Genomic DNA, 17149 nt, shown 5'->3' on the forward strand with positions numbered 1-17149 from the left:
TGAGAGCAATGTCAGCCCCCTCAGGATGTCAAATCAAATAACGTTTTACGGATGCACACTAAAAAAGCTTATTTCATATAACTAGCTTTTCTTTTGTCTGAAGGAGGGCCCTGGGTTGTTGGTGTGTACAGCGTAGATACAAAAGGCTGAACGGATGTTATAGTCGATAAACTCATGTTCTTTAAATGTACGTCCCTGTTTTTAAAGGGTTTCAAATCATACACAGGAAGTAACACAGGAAGGTCTCTCCTTTGTATAGAAAGTGCGCCTCACAGGAAGATAATTTACTCCACAGCTTCACTCTTTGTCCAAAATACAAGGCCACTGGATCAATGGATCCTCTTTATTGTCAAAGATATTGAGCGACCAAGCCCAATTGCAATAACTCTGAGGAAATGTAGAGATTAAATTAAACTAAAACTTGTGCTTCCTGGAAAATGGACCCACAGCTGCAAGAAAATATCCTATTATTTACGAAATAGTCCTAATCAAGGTCCAATGTTCAAGGCTTTTATTGGTCATACGAACATAGCTACAGTGTAGTTATGACGATGAAAATCTTAGGTCACAGGCTCCTCCAACAGTGCAACACAATAACACAGAAAAACTGAAAGAAATAGTAAATACAAAAAGAAAATAGTAAAAAAAAAAGTGAAATAGTGCAATAAGAGTCTATATACAAGTTATTGGAATATGATATATTAGATAAATCATTTCTAAGTAGCAGCCAGATTAATGTTATGGATGTTGTTTCAAAGTTCAGGTGTTTAATAGTCTTATGGCCTGTGAGATGAAACTGAAAAATATTGTCGCTATGGCTTACAGAAAGTAAAAACAAACTAAATTCACAGGCTACAGCTTCTTTTTCAGTATACACGTATTAGGAATGAAAACTGTGTGAGGAGAAATGTGCTGAAAGACCTAAGAAATTGGAACCTATAACCCAGAAATGTGTCAGCGACTCAGCACTTCTAGTTCGCTCATCTTTAGGTCAATGTTTTTTGTAATGTGGTTTTCGTTAGATGCCTGATCCAAGGTCTGTACAAGCTTATAAGATTATCACGTTTTGATCTACAACCTAACAATACAGCAGTAAAAACTCAACTAATGAATGCCTGAAGCTTCTATGTGTTCTATAAGCTGAACGAGACTACTGAACATAATCACATCAAACATTAGCCATTGTTAGCTTAGCAGTGGCGACCTGAAGTCACTTGACCGTTATGTATTTAGTATATGGACGGGCATTAGCTTCATACTTCTGGAAATTGCATTTACGGTTAAGAAATGATAAACTACAAAGATGCGTCCTACCTGCACCACTCTATAAGGGAGAGAGTCTATTGTTCGCACTCCATCGCAAGACCATTATTATCTAAAATGCACAGTTTCGTGTGTTAGATCAAAGTGAGGCGGTGTGTGAGGCTGCAAGTGTAAGATTGATTAAAGTAATACCTTGAGTCCTCCACACTCTGCTGCTGATCCCTGGTCCACGCCCGTGATGTAAATCCCCAGCGCATATTCTGCCCCCCCCCGGATCATCAGACCCAGAGAGCGGCCGTCGTCCAACACCAAGTTGACCTATTAAAGACAGAAAGAGAAAGAGATAAAGACGGCAGAAGCAGGGGTTAAATATTTAAAAATGGTGCGAACCAGACACTTCTTAAATATCAACATTTCAAATGACATTTTACGGTCTCAATTGAGCTGTGGGGCTGCTCACATTGAAATGGAAATGTGAAACACACCGCATAAAAGAAATGACAGCCCTGCTCTGAGCTGGGATTTGCCGGATGAAAATAGAGAGTTTCAGTGTGGTGCCTCAGAGCTATTAATAAAAAGGGATTTTGTTCTGATTGGAGAAAGGAGTGTTTGAATTGATCAATCAGTTTGTTTACAAGGCTCATCCATTTCAATCCCTGTGATAAGAGAGCAACCATTATAACATAATCCACCAACCGGTATTAATTGGACAACTACAAGATACCCCTGGTGTTTATACAGTACTTTAGCAGGAAGCTTAAATCCGTAGACCATTGCAAGAGACATTTTTACCACGCTCAATTAACTCTGTTTTGGTTCACCTGTACTTGAAACTCTTTTATAGGTCTCAGTGTCTTAATATCTTGTTTTAAGAATGTCTTAAAATCTTAAAATTGGGAAATTTAGAACCAAATCTGTGTCACAAATGGGTGTTCACCCAACAATTGTTGCAACAACTCATTAGACATAATAGAGAATTGGAATGGCCATCATATACTTCCATCATAATGTGGTTCGCCAAGTAACTCTTTGATCAGGAAAAACGTATTTAATGAAGGAGTGAACCTGCACAGATTGATGATGGTTTCCACACATCATATACTGTAGCTACATACTCCAGGTCTTAACCTCCCAGCCCGGCTTGATCTATGAAAGCCTTTGAAAGCTTTGAGAAGGCCTATTTGCTTTCTCTTCCGGAGGCTATAGGGTTTGATGAAGGGTTCATTTGTCTGATAAAAACGACTTTATACTAACCCACAGGCAGTGATTCCATCAGGTATAATCTGCTCTTTTTCCTTTGGAGCCTCTGGGTCATCTCATCAAGAGTTACCCTCAACTCAGCCGCTATCTGAGCCTTTAGATCACTTAATTCAGTAATCTTCTAATGTCAAAGCCATCTTTGTTCTTGGCACACAACATTACATCCTGGTTGATTGTCAAACGTTGTAATTAAGTGTCAATCTGGACGTTTTCCATTTAAATCAACGTCGTTTTAAGTTGATATCTATCGCCCAATGACGTTACACAATAGTGTTTGAGCTTATATGGGCAGCATTAGCTCAGTCTGTAGGGATATGGCTCTGAAACTGATAGGGTTGTCAGTTCAGTCCACCTCCTGAGCAATGACAAGCTGCCTTTGAGCAAGGCACCGAACCCCCAAGAGTGAAGAATTGAAATTCCCCTCTAGGATTTTTAAAAGTCCTTCTTTCTTTCTTATTTCCCAGGATGAAAGTATTGGAATATATGTATGTTTGCAGTACGAACAAGGGTGTTTGAAGTGACATTCAGAGATAACATGTCAATGACTACGAACATTTCCTTCTTCTGCAGCCTCACATTAAAGCTTTTAACTGACGTTGACTTTGAATGGAAGTAGTCAGGAAAATGCACTGCGTTTTTTCAGGGAGCCTTACAGTGACCATTAGCATTCATCAAAAGTGCATCTACAAAACAAGATGACAGCCTTCTTCGCATTTCTTGACAGCAAATGGTTTTGAAATATTGCAGGCGGGTAATTTAAGAGTCAGGATTAACCACTGTGAGCTGATGAAGAGCGACGGAATACAAACCTCAACTTCTTAGCCAGGTAACCAACTTTCACTGTTCACAGAATCAGGCCAGGACCAGCATACATTACACGCTATACGCATGAGAAATATGCGGATTCAACCCGTTTTCGTCCTCGTGGAGCCGGGGCCTCAGACCATGATTGAAAAAAGCCAATTATTGCCTGACTTTTAATTAAAATGACAGTAGTTTGTTATGCAGTCACCTTTCAAATTAAACCATATTTGTTTTAACCACCAGCGAAAAGGATGAGGCCAACGCCAACAGGAGTCCTTCAGGAATCCTCGACCAATTGACGACAACTTTTTAAACATTAATTAAGTAAATGTATCACTTTTTTTTTTTGATTGAACTGAAGTAGAGCAATACTCTTTAAGAAATCAACAGCCTTTAAAACACGTTGTCTATCATTCTGTATACTTGGATGAACTCAACTCAGCGGTTTCAAATCTACATTTATTTGGAGAGCAAAGACATTAAAGTTTTTCACAAGGAGAGTTCGAGTCGTGCCAGACTTTAAATGATACATCTTCCTCCATCACAAAGGGGCCTATTGATTACTTGGTTTGATCCTAATGAAGCTGTCTCTTTCCCAAGACTGAAAAGCGGGCTGAGTAGCACCTTGGCAACTACGAGATGACACATATGCAAATATCTCTATTAAACAATGTGAGTTGTATCCCTGCCATTGTCCCTCCGGTGAAGGTAAGGCATCTGGCACTGAAATCCTACTTTCCTCCAAATCTTAAGGCACGGTTTTTATTTTATTTTTTTAATAATCTGCTTATTGGAGCTGAGCCAGCCACCTTTGCTCACTGGGATCATGGCTGATTCATGCTCTCTGTGACATTCATGCAGGAGAAGGTTTTAATTACGAGCCTCATCCTTCTTTTATTGGCATACCGTAGGAGCGCGTATAGTTCTCTGGCATCAGCTGCCATCACTGAATCACTTTAATAATGCTCATTTCTCTTTAAGATTAGTCATGTGTGTTGTTTGTTTTATTAGTAATTGAAGCCTTTGTATTGGATAGACAAATTGATGTAATCACAGGAGGATATTATAATATTACACACATTATAAACAGTTTAATTAGCGCTGCATGTATAATTTGCATTAATTCAAAAGATCCTTAATATCAGAAATTGACATTCGTTTTTTCTTTTTAAAAGCAAAGAAGGTTAAATGGCGAAACTATCTTATAGACACTGAATTATGATTTCGGAGCGTTATCTGCATTGCAATAACTTCAGCCTGAATGAATGGATCTGAAGCAGGTAAGATTAATGTGTGGCTCCTGGCTGCTAAAAAATGGAAACTTCTCGTGTAATAAATCTTTGAAACAGCTCTGACAGCTCCTTCGCTGCAGGTTGTAAGGTGGTGACAGGGCGGAGTTTTGTGGGACTGAAGGTACAATTACATTTATGGTTTAAGTTTTTTTCTTCAATGTCCATCATCTACTGTATGTCAATTACCGAGACTTACTATTGTAATTCATTTTAAAGGACATAGTATGCTAATTTTCAGGTTACAATTTGTATTCTGTGCCTCTCCTGTGACATGTCTCCATGCTTTAATGTTCAACAAGTTCTTTATTGTTCTCATACTGCCTGTGCGTCACCCTCTGTCTGAAACCAGAGCCCAGTCTGCTCTGATTGGTTAGCTAGCTGGCTCTGTTATGATTGGTTAACCGCTTGGAGATGTCCCGCCCCTTAGCCCATCACGTACTGTGTTGGAGCGTTAGCCAATAAAAGCGAGAGTTACAAAGTGATTATATTATCAATACAGACTTCCATTAAAGTCACCCTGGTCACATTTGTTGGAATCTGATTATTTGGTGAGCATTTGAATAGTTTTCACTGAAAAAAGGGGCTTTGCAAGCAAAATGAAAGAATTATCCTGAAAGTAATTAACTTATTTATTAGACCCAAAAATATTCAGACAGTGATTTGATTGAATGTCTGGGAGAAAACGTCATTAGTTGGGGGAGGTAATATGAAAGTAAGGGTTAGGGTCAGGGTTGTAGATAGTTTGAAGGTTTGTTCAAAGAATGCTGCTGTTACAGTGGCAAAACTTGAAATTGAATATAAGACATTTATTATATTTTCTTATGGTATTTATGATTTATAGATCAAGGACTTTTATATTATGTTGCTTAGCTTCAGGGCTCTGCAGTGCGAGTCTTTCACCCCCTAAAAATAGAAATATGTGAACCGGATAAATCATTTAAGAGCACACCGTGTGAGTAGATTAAACTGAAGTCCAGCCTCCTCAAAGATCGTTTTTCATATATTCTTCTAGTCTTTTAGGCCGAGGGCTTGAGAAACATGAACAGAGTGAAGCGAGATCTACAATATCAAGACAACCTATCGATATATTACCATCTATCATTTCCAAAGTAAGCAATTTTAAAGCCTACAAAAGCTTATTCTGAATCCAGTAGATTACTAACTCAAAGGAATTAGTGAAATGTATATTAGCATATTTTCATTTACACAGTACACATAGTATATAAGGAGTTGGCAGTTAAAATACCAGTAAAGCCATTGAAGACCACCTAACTGGATTATTTTCCATTTAATATATATACTTTTGTAATACTATTTACTTGCACTATATGTGTCTGTTTATCTGTGTTTTGTGTTGCACTGTGACACAAGATTTTCATCGGCATAACTACACTGTAGCTATGTTCGTATGACTAAATAAAGAACCTTGAATCAGAATAAATCAATTCTAAAATATGTCAACCTTTAATCAGCTTGCAATTTAAGTGTGTAACATAATGGCGTAGTGTCTGGATACTAAGGGCGTTATATAATGACATAGTGTCCAGATAATAACTAGGATCCCCATTTCCATACTTCTCCACTGTACTGGATCTTACCTCATGATTGTAGAGAAAAAGATGGAGCACACAGACACATGTACAATACATGTGTTCAATACATTTATTTTTTAATAAACTGCATTAGTTGAATACCTTTTACTGTGCCCATAACATTTATTTTTGTAGTCATATTTCTCTTATTTAGGATTACATGTGCTTGGTAAAAAAAGAAAAAATGAGGGTGACGCTCCTTAGCATAATAAAGCTAGCATTTTGCAAATGTTTTAAACCAATGAAAGCCATGGCCACCAATAAGATATGTTTTCTTATGAATCATTATATACAATACTGAGAAAATGTTATTCAGAAGATGAATATTTCACTCCTTTTGCATTTCTTTCAAAAAATGTACTTTTTGAACTGTACTTAAAAATATTAGCCACAGCTCCACATTTCCATCACTCCAGTGTTGTGTTCCCCGTGTAAACTCTCACCTTCTTCTCGTCCCCGTCCTGCAGAAGCTGCATGTTGCTGCGCCGCTGGCTGTCAGTTCTCCTCAGGGTGGCGCTGCGATGCACCGTCAGGTCAGGAGGAGGGGACACACTCCGGCCCTGAGGGTCCACCCAGGTGTAAACGTGGTTGGTGACGTAGCCGCCTGGAATCCGCCCGACTGAACGCACGGAGAGGCTGAGCTTTTTATTGCCCTTCAGCACCTGAGGAGAGGAGAGTCAGACATTTGTAATTCTAACAACAGAAATAATTGCAAGTTCAAAGAGAAAATTCCACACTTTAATCTATTTCAAATATGCCTACATAAATACATTCAGGGTAAAAAAAACACAGTGAGGTTGAAGCAGTGCATTTCAAAGTAGGACACATTTGGTAGAAAAGTCAAGACTAATCCAGCAGTGCCTCTGACTGCAGAAACTCCAAACCCCCCCCCCCCCCCCCCCCCCCCCCCCCCCGCCCGCCCACCGCACACACAACAAACACATTTCCAACGTATTTCGACTGAAATTGCCCCTGGCTGTGCCTCATTGCCTTCTGATAGCTTGCAGTATGTGCAATCCCTCTGCAGATCAATGTATTCCCATGTGCTCTGTGGTTTGAGAAATCAGACCGATTGGGTTTTAAGATCTTAATGATCAAACAATCCTTGTGCAGCACAAACTCAAACAGAACCTCAGCTTTCATTTCAGACTAGAGATGATCACAAACACTGCCGTTATAAAAGCTGATATTACTCCAGCAGAGTCATTTAAAAAGTCTCTACGTGAAAAGATTGTATATATTTTGCAATTGAAAATGTGTGTTACACGCTAACATTGAAGTCACAGGTATACTTCACAATGCATTTAAAAGAAAAAAACAAGACATTGTTAGGATCCTAGACGCTAATAACAATCCCATTTCCCAAATATTCATCCCCCTTCTCCTTTTTGAGTTGGAGAGTAAAGGTTATACCAATGATGGAGCAAAGAAAGTTGATCATGTTAGATAGGAAAGCAGTTGGGGAAGAGTTCCTCTGGACAATGCATTTAGGGATATCTCCAATGTACAACAAGGTTACAGAAAAGTCAGGTTTCAGGTGTGGAAGCTCTGAGATTAAATGACCCACTCCTTTTCAAAAAGGCTTTACATGTTCTTGATAGCTACAGGCTCATTATGAATGAGACTTTATCAAATAGACTGCAAGCTGGCAAAGCTGCTATCAGCAACCTCATTCATTCAGCTCATATGGAAATATCATGAACACTGTTGATAGAGCGTTCTGGCTGGGAAAACTTTAAGGTTCAGAGCTCTCTTTTCAAACTCTTTAAATGAAACCAGGATCCTTTTTTGTTACCATGATAACAAATTAATCTTAATCTTGCTTTTTTCAGTATAAGTGACCTGGCATAACTTGGCAACCAAAACAACGGATACAGTTTTAGCTAGACCCTTTAATCTGTGTTGCTATTGGGAGAAAATGTCACCGTGTACTGTTATTCATTATTCAGCCATTTGCATTTCTGCTTCACAATCCAACATTCATATTAAAGGCTTTCAATTTCCTTTTGTTTAGACATGTCATTCCAGTTGTCAGTCGTATTACTTTTATGTTAAAATAAATCTAAAAGTGCTAACCATGATACCTCATTGAGGCCTTGCAGCTGACTCCATGTGGTAACAAAGACTTCCCCAAGTAGCTCTATGTTCTTTAGCAAACAAATTGTCTCTATCTTCTCTTAAGTGAACAACATTAATCCGTCCTCATCAGTCTTCTGCCGACAATACGAGCAAGGTCCTACTAAATCCTCTAGTCGGGATGCCGATTAACATATGCTGCAAGGAGCAGCTCAAATTATTACTTGTCAAAGTGCTGCAGATTGCAGAGGAGCCTCGTCTCCTGGAGCACAACGATCGCGGCTGAATCAATTTCACAATCCTGATGTGTGCTGAGAGATAATAACTTCAATTCTGAGGCAACAAAACCCTGTCAGCAGTGAAGATCACTGACTGGACCAAAACCCCTGCCATCACTCCCTCCCTCTTCCACCCCCCATCTTGGAAGCATCAATGCAGAAGTTGAGATGGAACTTTACAACAGATAAGTTCAGCATTACATAAGCAGACGCACTGTTATATAAAATGAGAAACCTGCGTACAGAAAGGCACAAAAAAACTAAAAGCAGCGTGAAGTCCAAAAAGTGCCTGTCTTCTTGATTTTATTATCGTGTCTAAAATGTGACAGCGGGGATGTCGAAGGCTATCTCCTTTATTTGAACAATGCACATTTCCACCCAATGACATGTGTCACAACCCTCTGAGCCATCACATATCACCAGGGGGTCCTGGGGAATACAAATGTAATCATGGTCACACCGTTTGCAGACTGAACATGCTGCAAAAAAAGAAGGTAATGTTTCATGGAAAGGAAATGGGTTCACAAATATACACATAGTCCTGTATCAAATATGTTGTTGGTTAACGTCCAAACTAGACTTTAGTCAACACCTGATTTCCTGTCTGTACAATGTATTATACTATATCATAATAGGGCTTCACAATAATACAAAAAAAACCTACATAAAATGATTATGGTGAGGAACCAAATAAGTATATCATTTGTTACTAGTCCAAATTAGATACATTTCTATCAATTGTGCAGCTCTAAACCATAATATGAAATATGTAGTACATACTGTAGACTACTTGTGAAAAAAAGTACACTATCATTCCTATTTTAGGAAAGGAAGAAAGGTTCTATGTGGTGCAGATATCACTGCAGAATAACTTCAAAGTAAGTTCTGTTTTTATCTCAAGTGTTTTTTCTTTATCTGCCGATTATTACATCTCAGAACATTGGCTTCTTTCCAAGACACTTTGCCCGGCCGGCCACAGAGCATCACTTTGATTCATAGCTGCAAAACAGAGCTTATCATAGTGCATGTTCGTCTGAGAAATGTAACTGCATTTGGGGGAAATGAAGGGAGAAAAGTGAAATGAGCAGTGTTGGGATTCAATGAGAAGCAGTATGCCAGGGAGTTAGGACAACATGACACACAAGGAGAAACGAGAAGACGGAGCGTAATGGAGGGGATGGAGGGGATGGAGGGAGGGCAGTGGGTTTAAGCGGCTGCTCCATCATGTGAATAAGAAACAGAGGTAATCGACTAGCATCCGTACAGTGGTCCTAATGCGGCGTGTCTCCAGGAAAGTGCTGATTGTGACACTGGGCTGATGAAGCTCTGCCCCGCTTTCACACAGAACGAAAAGTGCTGGGAAAATAATGGAATATAAATAATAGCAGAGCGTAATGGGAAATGGCAGCGGCAGGTAAACTGTTTTCAGATGATGCCGCGGAAAAAACAATACGCTCTCATCAGAGTCTGGCAAATCCATTTCATACACAAAAGCTGAGTGCAAAAAGCCCGGCTGTAGAAACCATCCAGTTCAATCACTTAGAAACGCCCGGCCACACACTGTAGGAGATTTAAAGGTGCCTGGTGTCAGGAGAATTACCGTAAGAAATGACTTGTGAGACATGAGGGATTCAACCGTAACCCAAGGTTGTGCAAAGAGCATTCAAATACCCTGCTGGTGCTTCAAAGGCTTCAACTGGAGTAGCTAGGATGATATCATGAGCAAATAAACATGTTTTGTGACTTGACAACTATTTAATTGAGTCTGTAGATGAAATAAAAACAAGTCAATAATAATATTAGACAACAGATTCCCTAGGCTGTTAAATCATTTATACAAAAGGAAGTGTATTCATTCTGCCAGTGTAAAGACCTGATAAATAAAACCAATGTGAATGTACTCGCATTTTTGGAAAATGTAGGCAATTACTGATTCTTACTCTATAAATAGCTATTTATAATACCATCTTAGTCTTTATTTAAAGTGAGATCAAATGAATGAAAGTACAGAGTTACCTTAACAAATACTAAGTCTTAAAGGTCCCATGTCATGGCCATTGTTGAGGTCTACTAGAATAGATTTAAATTGTGCAATTTTCCAAACTCACATTGGTTTCTCACACAGCATCTCTGTATAGTATGTGTATTCACCAGGTATTCACTCTCTGTCCTAAACGGCTTGTTGGAGCTCCTGCCCCCCCCCTCCCTGTGAGCCCAGTGTGCTCTGATTGGTCGGGACGTTGCGAGGCTCGCTGCTGCCGATTTCTCCGCGATCCCAACTCGTCTATTACCAGCGTTCAGGGAGCTCTATGCAAGTCAATGGGGACTCCCTGTTAGTTAGCCAAGGGATCCTGGTGTGTGAGGTGCTCCGCGGATTGGTCCATTTGGGCCAATCCGGTCATTTGTTGTTGATTTGGGTGTTCACACGTCACAGAACCAAGGAAGCAAACAATGGAAAATGAGAAATCTCCAACGAGGCGTTCTGGGGCAGCATAGACAGGTCTTTTCTGTGTTAGAGTTTTACTCGCTACAGGGTGTACTTTGAGGGTTTGTGACTCTGCAGACTGTTTACATGCAGAAAAAGCTACATAACACACAAGGGGACGGGTAATAACTGGAAAAGCATGACATGGGCCCTTTAAAGTAAGGAGAATTAGACATCAAGAATGACCCAAATTATGTAAAACTTGTCAATAAAAACAAATTAAGTAGGATTAATTATTGAGTAACAAACAGAAGTGAGTGCCCTTACACACAATATAATGTTTTGGAAATGTAACTACTGTAGCATAAGAGCTCATATATTCCTTGCATATCATGCCAAAAAAACTCTTGAGAATGGTTAGTGCTTTTCTGTCATTAAAGAAAGGATTTATTTCTGTGTTCTTTTATAGAAATAAAATCCAAAATGTGTATTTAAATCATGAACAATCGCTAAGTTGGCAACACTCCAACTGTATTCAAACCCCCTCCAAGGCTCTACCTGAGGATCAACAGAAGAACACTGAAGTCTCTGCTTTCTCCAGGGTTCAGACGAGGTGGGTTTGGACAGGTGGATTTATGCGAGTAAAAGAGAAAAGGCCCACCTGTTGTCCGTTAAAAGTGTTTCTTCTTTGTAGGGCACATGATTCGGCTGCAGAGCTGAAACCACTCCACGCTAATTGTTCCCTGTAATTGCACACGCTTGATAAGATGTTGCAAACACACAGAATGCAGAGGTAAACACGGCTTTATCAAAGCGTGCAATCTGTGCGCACAGTCACACACACACAAACACCCAGAGCACACAGATCAGATGTATTGAAGTGACACGGACACACAAAGCTCAGTGAGGGAAAAGCAGCCAGGCAAATTGCCTCATCCACTTTATTCACTGCTGTCATAACAGATCTGTCAACCAGTGGATCTGTTTCACACAAACAAAAACGCAAGGCAATGATCATTCTAAGGATACTAGTAGAGGAGGACAACCTCTTTTGTGTATTTTTTTAAAATGTAATGTAATTTAACTGGTGCCTTCTATTTTTGTATTCTTCTCTTTCCTGCTATAACGGTTTAATATTTAAGTTTTGGGAATAATAACGATAAGATTTTCTGATTCAGACTTTCTTATTCCAATCACTTACAAAAACAGATAAGAGCACAGACAGAAGGACAGACAGATTATCCTATTATTCTGCTGTAAATTAAGAATAAAAAAATGTACTCTTAACTTTTATTCTTCACTAAAAGTATCACAAAAACGGAATTAATGTATTGTCTGACTGCCTTACTGTACGTGATGGAAAAATTCAAAAAGTAAAATAATCATGCAACTTTCACAACCACACATACATACACACACATACACACACTCCAAGCGGCGACTTATGATGTCTGAATTCTGAAACCAATTGCTGAAGTGCCCTAAGACCCAATTATGATCTGTTCAGAAGGCACTACTGGAGAGGCATCGAGCAGCGCAACATGAGGAAGGCTCAAATTGGGGAGCAATGCCCAGTGAAGCGAGAGGGCGACAACTAATCCAGTTTGTAGAGTTTGATTTTCAATATCAGTCAAATCCTGGCTTCAAAAACGGTGGAACTAGCACCCCGCTGATATCAGGAAAGAAGAAAGTTGACACATCTTCCGTCAGGTGGTTTTTTATACTGAAAACCCACCTGTTGCGACTGCATATATTTGAAGCTAATGTCGTAGCACTTAATGTACAGGAATCTCGCCATTTTGATTTTCTATCTTCATGGCATATCTTTATCTTCTCTGGATGAAAGAATCAGATACATGTAAAGCAATGAAAGAAATACATGTCCAAACTAGACAAGGCATGTATAGACTGCGGTTGAAAAGGGAAGACAAGTTGTATCTACAGTACTTCAACTCAAGGAAAAGCTGATAACCCTGAATTAACTGCAGGTACAGTACAGTGGCAAATAAAATCATTGTCGAACTGAAGCAGAGCATATCAATGCCACGCATGCATGCGAGCACAGGGCTTGTGGGAATAAAGAGAGCCTGCCACTTTACATCCATATGTGTGAAAGCGATGTAATGGCCATGAGACCGGCCCCTTTAAAAATCTTTGAAGACTGTAATGAAGTGTGAAAGCACATCTCTCTAAATCAAATAGAATGATTGTTTTTTCCCAGTAAACGTCTCTATAGCAATCTAATGCTTGTGTTGATGGCAGTATTGAAAATGACTGCTCAATTAAGAAGTGTTAAAGCCATGGATACAACAGGCTTGTCTCAAACCTTTTTTTCACACATTTGGATTTGCTGGCTCTAATAACAACAGTGTGAAGCAACATTACAGTCGAAATTGTCTAAGAAACCTACACCTCTGGTTCTGTAAAGTCGGTATTAAATGGCTCCGATGGTACTGCATTTTAATAAAAGTAGTAGTAGTAAATCTAAATATGATTTTAAACGAGTTGTGAATAACAAACACACTTTTCCACAAAAAGCAAAACTAAAAGAAGCAAAGTGCAGATTCACATTTTGAATTATTTGAGCCCGTCTTCAAAGGAAAGTAGTCAATCTAGTCTTTAATAAAGTATTGTTATTGTCGTTTTCTGTCATTAATCCACTAGGGTCTGTTTTTAAAATAAAGTCACTAATGGAGTAAAAGAAAGTGGCTAAATTAGCAACACAGTCTTATTTACATAATAAATGAACACACATGAAAGGGTAATGTCTCTTTTGCATTATTTGTAGACCTAGCAAAAGGCTCAGGACATTAAAAAAGGACACACATCTCAGCTGGCCCTGATGCATTGTGGGTTAACAACAGCCAGCGGTGAGGACTAGGCTTGGTGGGCTCTTGAGAACGACGAGCCGTAACAGAAGTAGAATGTATTTGTTTGATTGTTCGTTGGAAACTGGGAGGCGAGCGGATCTGTCAGCGCCGGTGTGAATGGATCAGAGCAGTCAATGCTGTGCAGCGTTGGCAACATTTTCAAAGTCCTCCCCATCTATCAGCTGAATGTGTTTGTGCCTTGGGGGGGGGGGCAGAAGGCGAAGAATATAACCTGCATCAAGCGTGACTGCCGATGAAGTGATTTCCCTGATGCTGAGTGAGAGCAAAGAACAAAAGCATAAATCATATGTTATTGTTTTCTCATGGGTTTTAGTTTGCGTGTGTCACCGTGATAAGTGGAACCACAATGCAGTCTGATTGCGTGTACAGTGCGAATACATTATGGGTTTATGCATTTCAGCGACTGAAAGACTGAAATAATAATAAAGATCACATTGACAATGCAACGGGCAGGCATTTAAGCTGGGGGGGTGTTAACAAACACATTAGTACAACATGTACTTGTAGATCTTTGACTCCCCCACCATTGTTAACACAGAGCAGGAGGTCAACGATCAAATCAAAGAAGCTAAAAAAACAGCTCAATAAACCCTAGCAGGAAATAGAAGTTGCTGAAGTACAGGCTTTGGGTCAGAGAAGTCAAACTGTAAATGATCAGAAGTATATACAGTGACTTAATATGATTTTATATTAACTATTCCAGTCACTTTTTATCCCTTACATTTGAAGGGGTTTGATTTATATACAATTCCTACACTGTTCATGTGGATGCAAACACCATGAAATGAAAGTAAATATCTGCTATATAATATCTTTCACCTGTTTTATAGACTTTTGCCACACCTGAAGTCTCCCATTTCACACTGTATAGTGGCATTATGTCATGCAATACTGATGAGTTACGTACCTTGTTATTATGCAACTTATAGCCTAGCAGACATGAACCATCTCCCATTGTTTTCTATTGTAGTCAATAGGCTCAACTAAAAGTGAGCCACAGCCTCACACCAACATAGCAAAGTGGCGTGTTTACATGAATAAGGCAGGTAAGTCAAGTCATAGTCTTTGGTCCTGTGATGCTAGTGAGACCTGTTAGGAAACAACATGCTGTCTAACACTAGAAACTCTACACAGCTATCCCATAAGCCAGTCCAATTGTCCTCCTTTACAACCCAAGGAGGAAAAAACTAAGAAAAACCAACCCGCTGCAAGTCTTGGGCACATATGATCCATAATGCAAAGCACCTGCTGCTGTGTTCTTTGTTTTTAAAACAGCTAATCCCATACCGCAGCTGTTCTTTGCCGATGTTTACACAATTCTGGTGCAAATTGATCCCTCTAATGCTGCCAAGACAAAAGTACAAACTGTTGGCTGTACCTTCGATCTGGGGCGGGTCAATACTGCTGTTGGGAGGTAAATGCAACTAGCGCTGGTTGGATGGTTGGGCAGAGTAAATGCAGTCTGCTCGGGCAGTCAGCCTCTCTGGGACAACAGTGTTTGAAAAAGCTAGGAATTGGACCAGCAGATGGATCTTGTTTGCTGTGCAATTTGCTTCAACAACTACAAGTAACTCCAAGGACAACTTTCTTTATTTACTTTTCTTTAGACTCAGAGATAAGTTTTTTTAATTATTTATGTTAAGTGCTTCTGAAAGCTTTAAGAGGCTTGTGCTTCCAATCAATTTCGTTAAGTGAATGACCAATAATCATTATGGACAAAAATCACCAAGGCTAACAAGAACCTGAAGTTTCACTGTGAATCCAACGGGCTGAAGCAGAACATTCTCTATTCTTCTTAAACACAAGTCTGTCTCCGAGTACAGTCCCGTCACGTGTTTGAGAAGGCACATGCACATTTGTTGGACATAGAGAAACGATTTAGGCTGTAAATGAAGTAAACACTTAGAAGGATTAATGAGGAATTGACAACGCTGCCAACACAGAGATTTAATGGAACCAAGTCATCAATCTCAGGGATTAGCCAGAGGAAAACATCCACAATGCACTGCACCAAACCATCTCCGCTAATCCTCCCATTGCCCAATCCATCTCTAACACTCTCCTAAATTTAAATAAATGCAACCTGCCTCACACATGTACGCACATAGGACGCATACAACACAGAAATGAGGAAATCTGACAGACAGTGAATGTGGTAGAGATATTAAAATGGTTGTGATTAACAGATGAGTATTAACACTGTAATTACATTGCAGTTCTCTTCTTTTTTTATTATTTTCTGATTGAGCTCGCCCTTCCATCATACTTCAGGTCATCCATAAGATTTCTATCGCACTGTAATGTCTATAAGGCCCTGCTATTGCTATACAAAAGTCATTTATCATTCTAAGGTGAACAGAGAGGAAGAGTAATGCTTGCTTTCTGAAGAAAAACCACGACAGAGCGGATATACAATAAACGTAAAGCTGTTATCACAGTTCAAGAGGTATAGGCAAAACATTCATGTTTTATCACACAGTTGAATTTTTAAGCCTGTAAATAAAAAGTAAGGGCTGAGATGTAAACACAAACTAAATCAATGCTATAAATGATTGTTAAACTCTTTGTCACTTCCACTTTTCCACAATGTCAAAAACCCTCCATTCACTACTACAACAATATCATATCTTATTACACTGCTAAGTTACATTCTATTTTCTGATTGGTCGATTCAGAGATCCAAGAGGTTGTTAACTGTTAAGCCCCAAGCCTGTTTTTCAGGTCTCAGAAAATGACATTTCCAGAACAAATGACCATATCTTCCCTTCTAAAAGGGGAACATTAATAATCTTTTTTCTCAAAGTAATGATAAACCTGTGAGTTGGATGTAGAAAAGTCAGAATCAATATAGATGTTTTTTATTTGAAAGAAAATTCAGATTGAACATGGTAAAAAAACTGTAAATTATAGTGTCTGTCCAAAAATAGTTTTTTACTTATAGTGAAAACCACCTTTGGATGATGGGTTAGTAGACTACAAGCTTTAGGAATCCAAAGTACAACATATAATAAGTACCCTGTATCAAGATTGATGCAAAACAAGTGACATTTGACCTTTTTAGAGAGGTTTAGCAAAAAAGACTCCACCTCTGGGGTGATTTGGGTGGAAATGGGCGTTTTTGCCGTTTCTCTGGAACCCATTGGTCGATTTTGGTGATTGACATCTCTTTTTAACCGTTAAAGCCAATAGAATCAAAGGGGGATTTCCACATACACACACACGTTACCAAAAAAAGGCTAATCCCTGTTTGTGCTGCTTAACATTTGAA

The 17149-nt window shown here is 39.2% G+C and overlaps 1 protein-coding gene across 1 annotated transcript in view; it reads right to left on the reverse strand.

Annotated features, from left to right (window-relative positions):
* whrna (whirlin a) overlaps positions 1-17149 on the reverse strand; it is a 155313-nt gene that overhangs the window by 77720 nt on the left and 60444 nt on the right. Inside the window, exons 2-3 of the mRNA XM_034125693.1 lie at positions 6655-6873; positions 1456-1581 (exon numbers count right to left, since the gene is read on the reverse strand). Coding sequence (XP_033981584.1) covers positions 1456-1581; positions 6655-6873 — 345 coding nt within the window. The remainder of the gene's footprint in view (positions 1-1455; positions 1582-6654; positions 6874-17149) is intronic.

Source organism: Trematomus bernacchii, unplaced genomic scaffold (assembly GCF_902827165.1).
Source record: "Trematomus bernacchii unplaced genomic scaffold, fTreBer1.1, whole genome shotgun sequence".
In the NCBI taxonomy this organism is placed as follows: domain Eukaryota; kingdom Metazoa; phylum Chordata; class Actinopteri; order Perciformes; family Nototheniidae; genus Trematomus; species Trematomus bernacchii.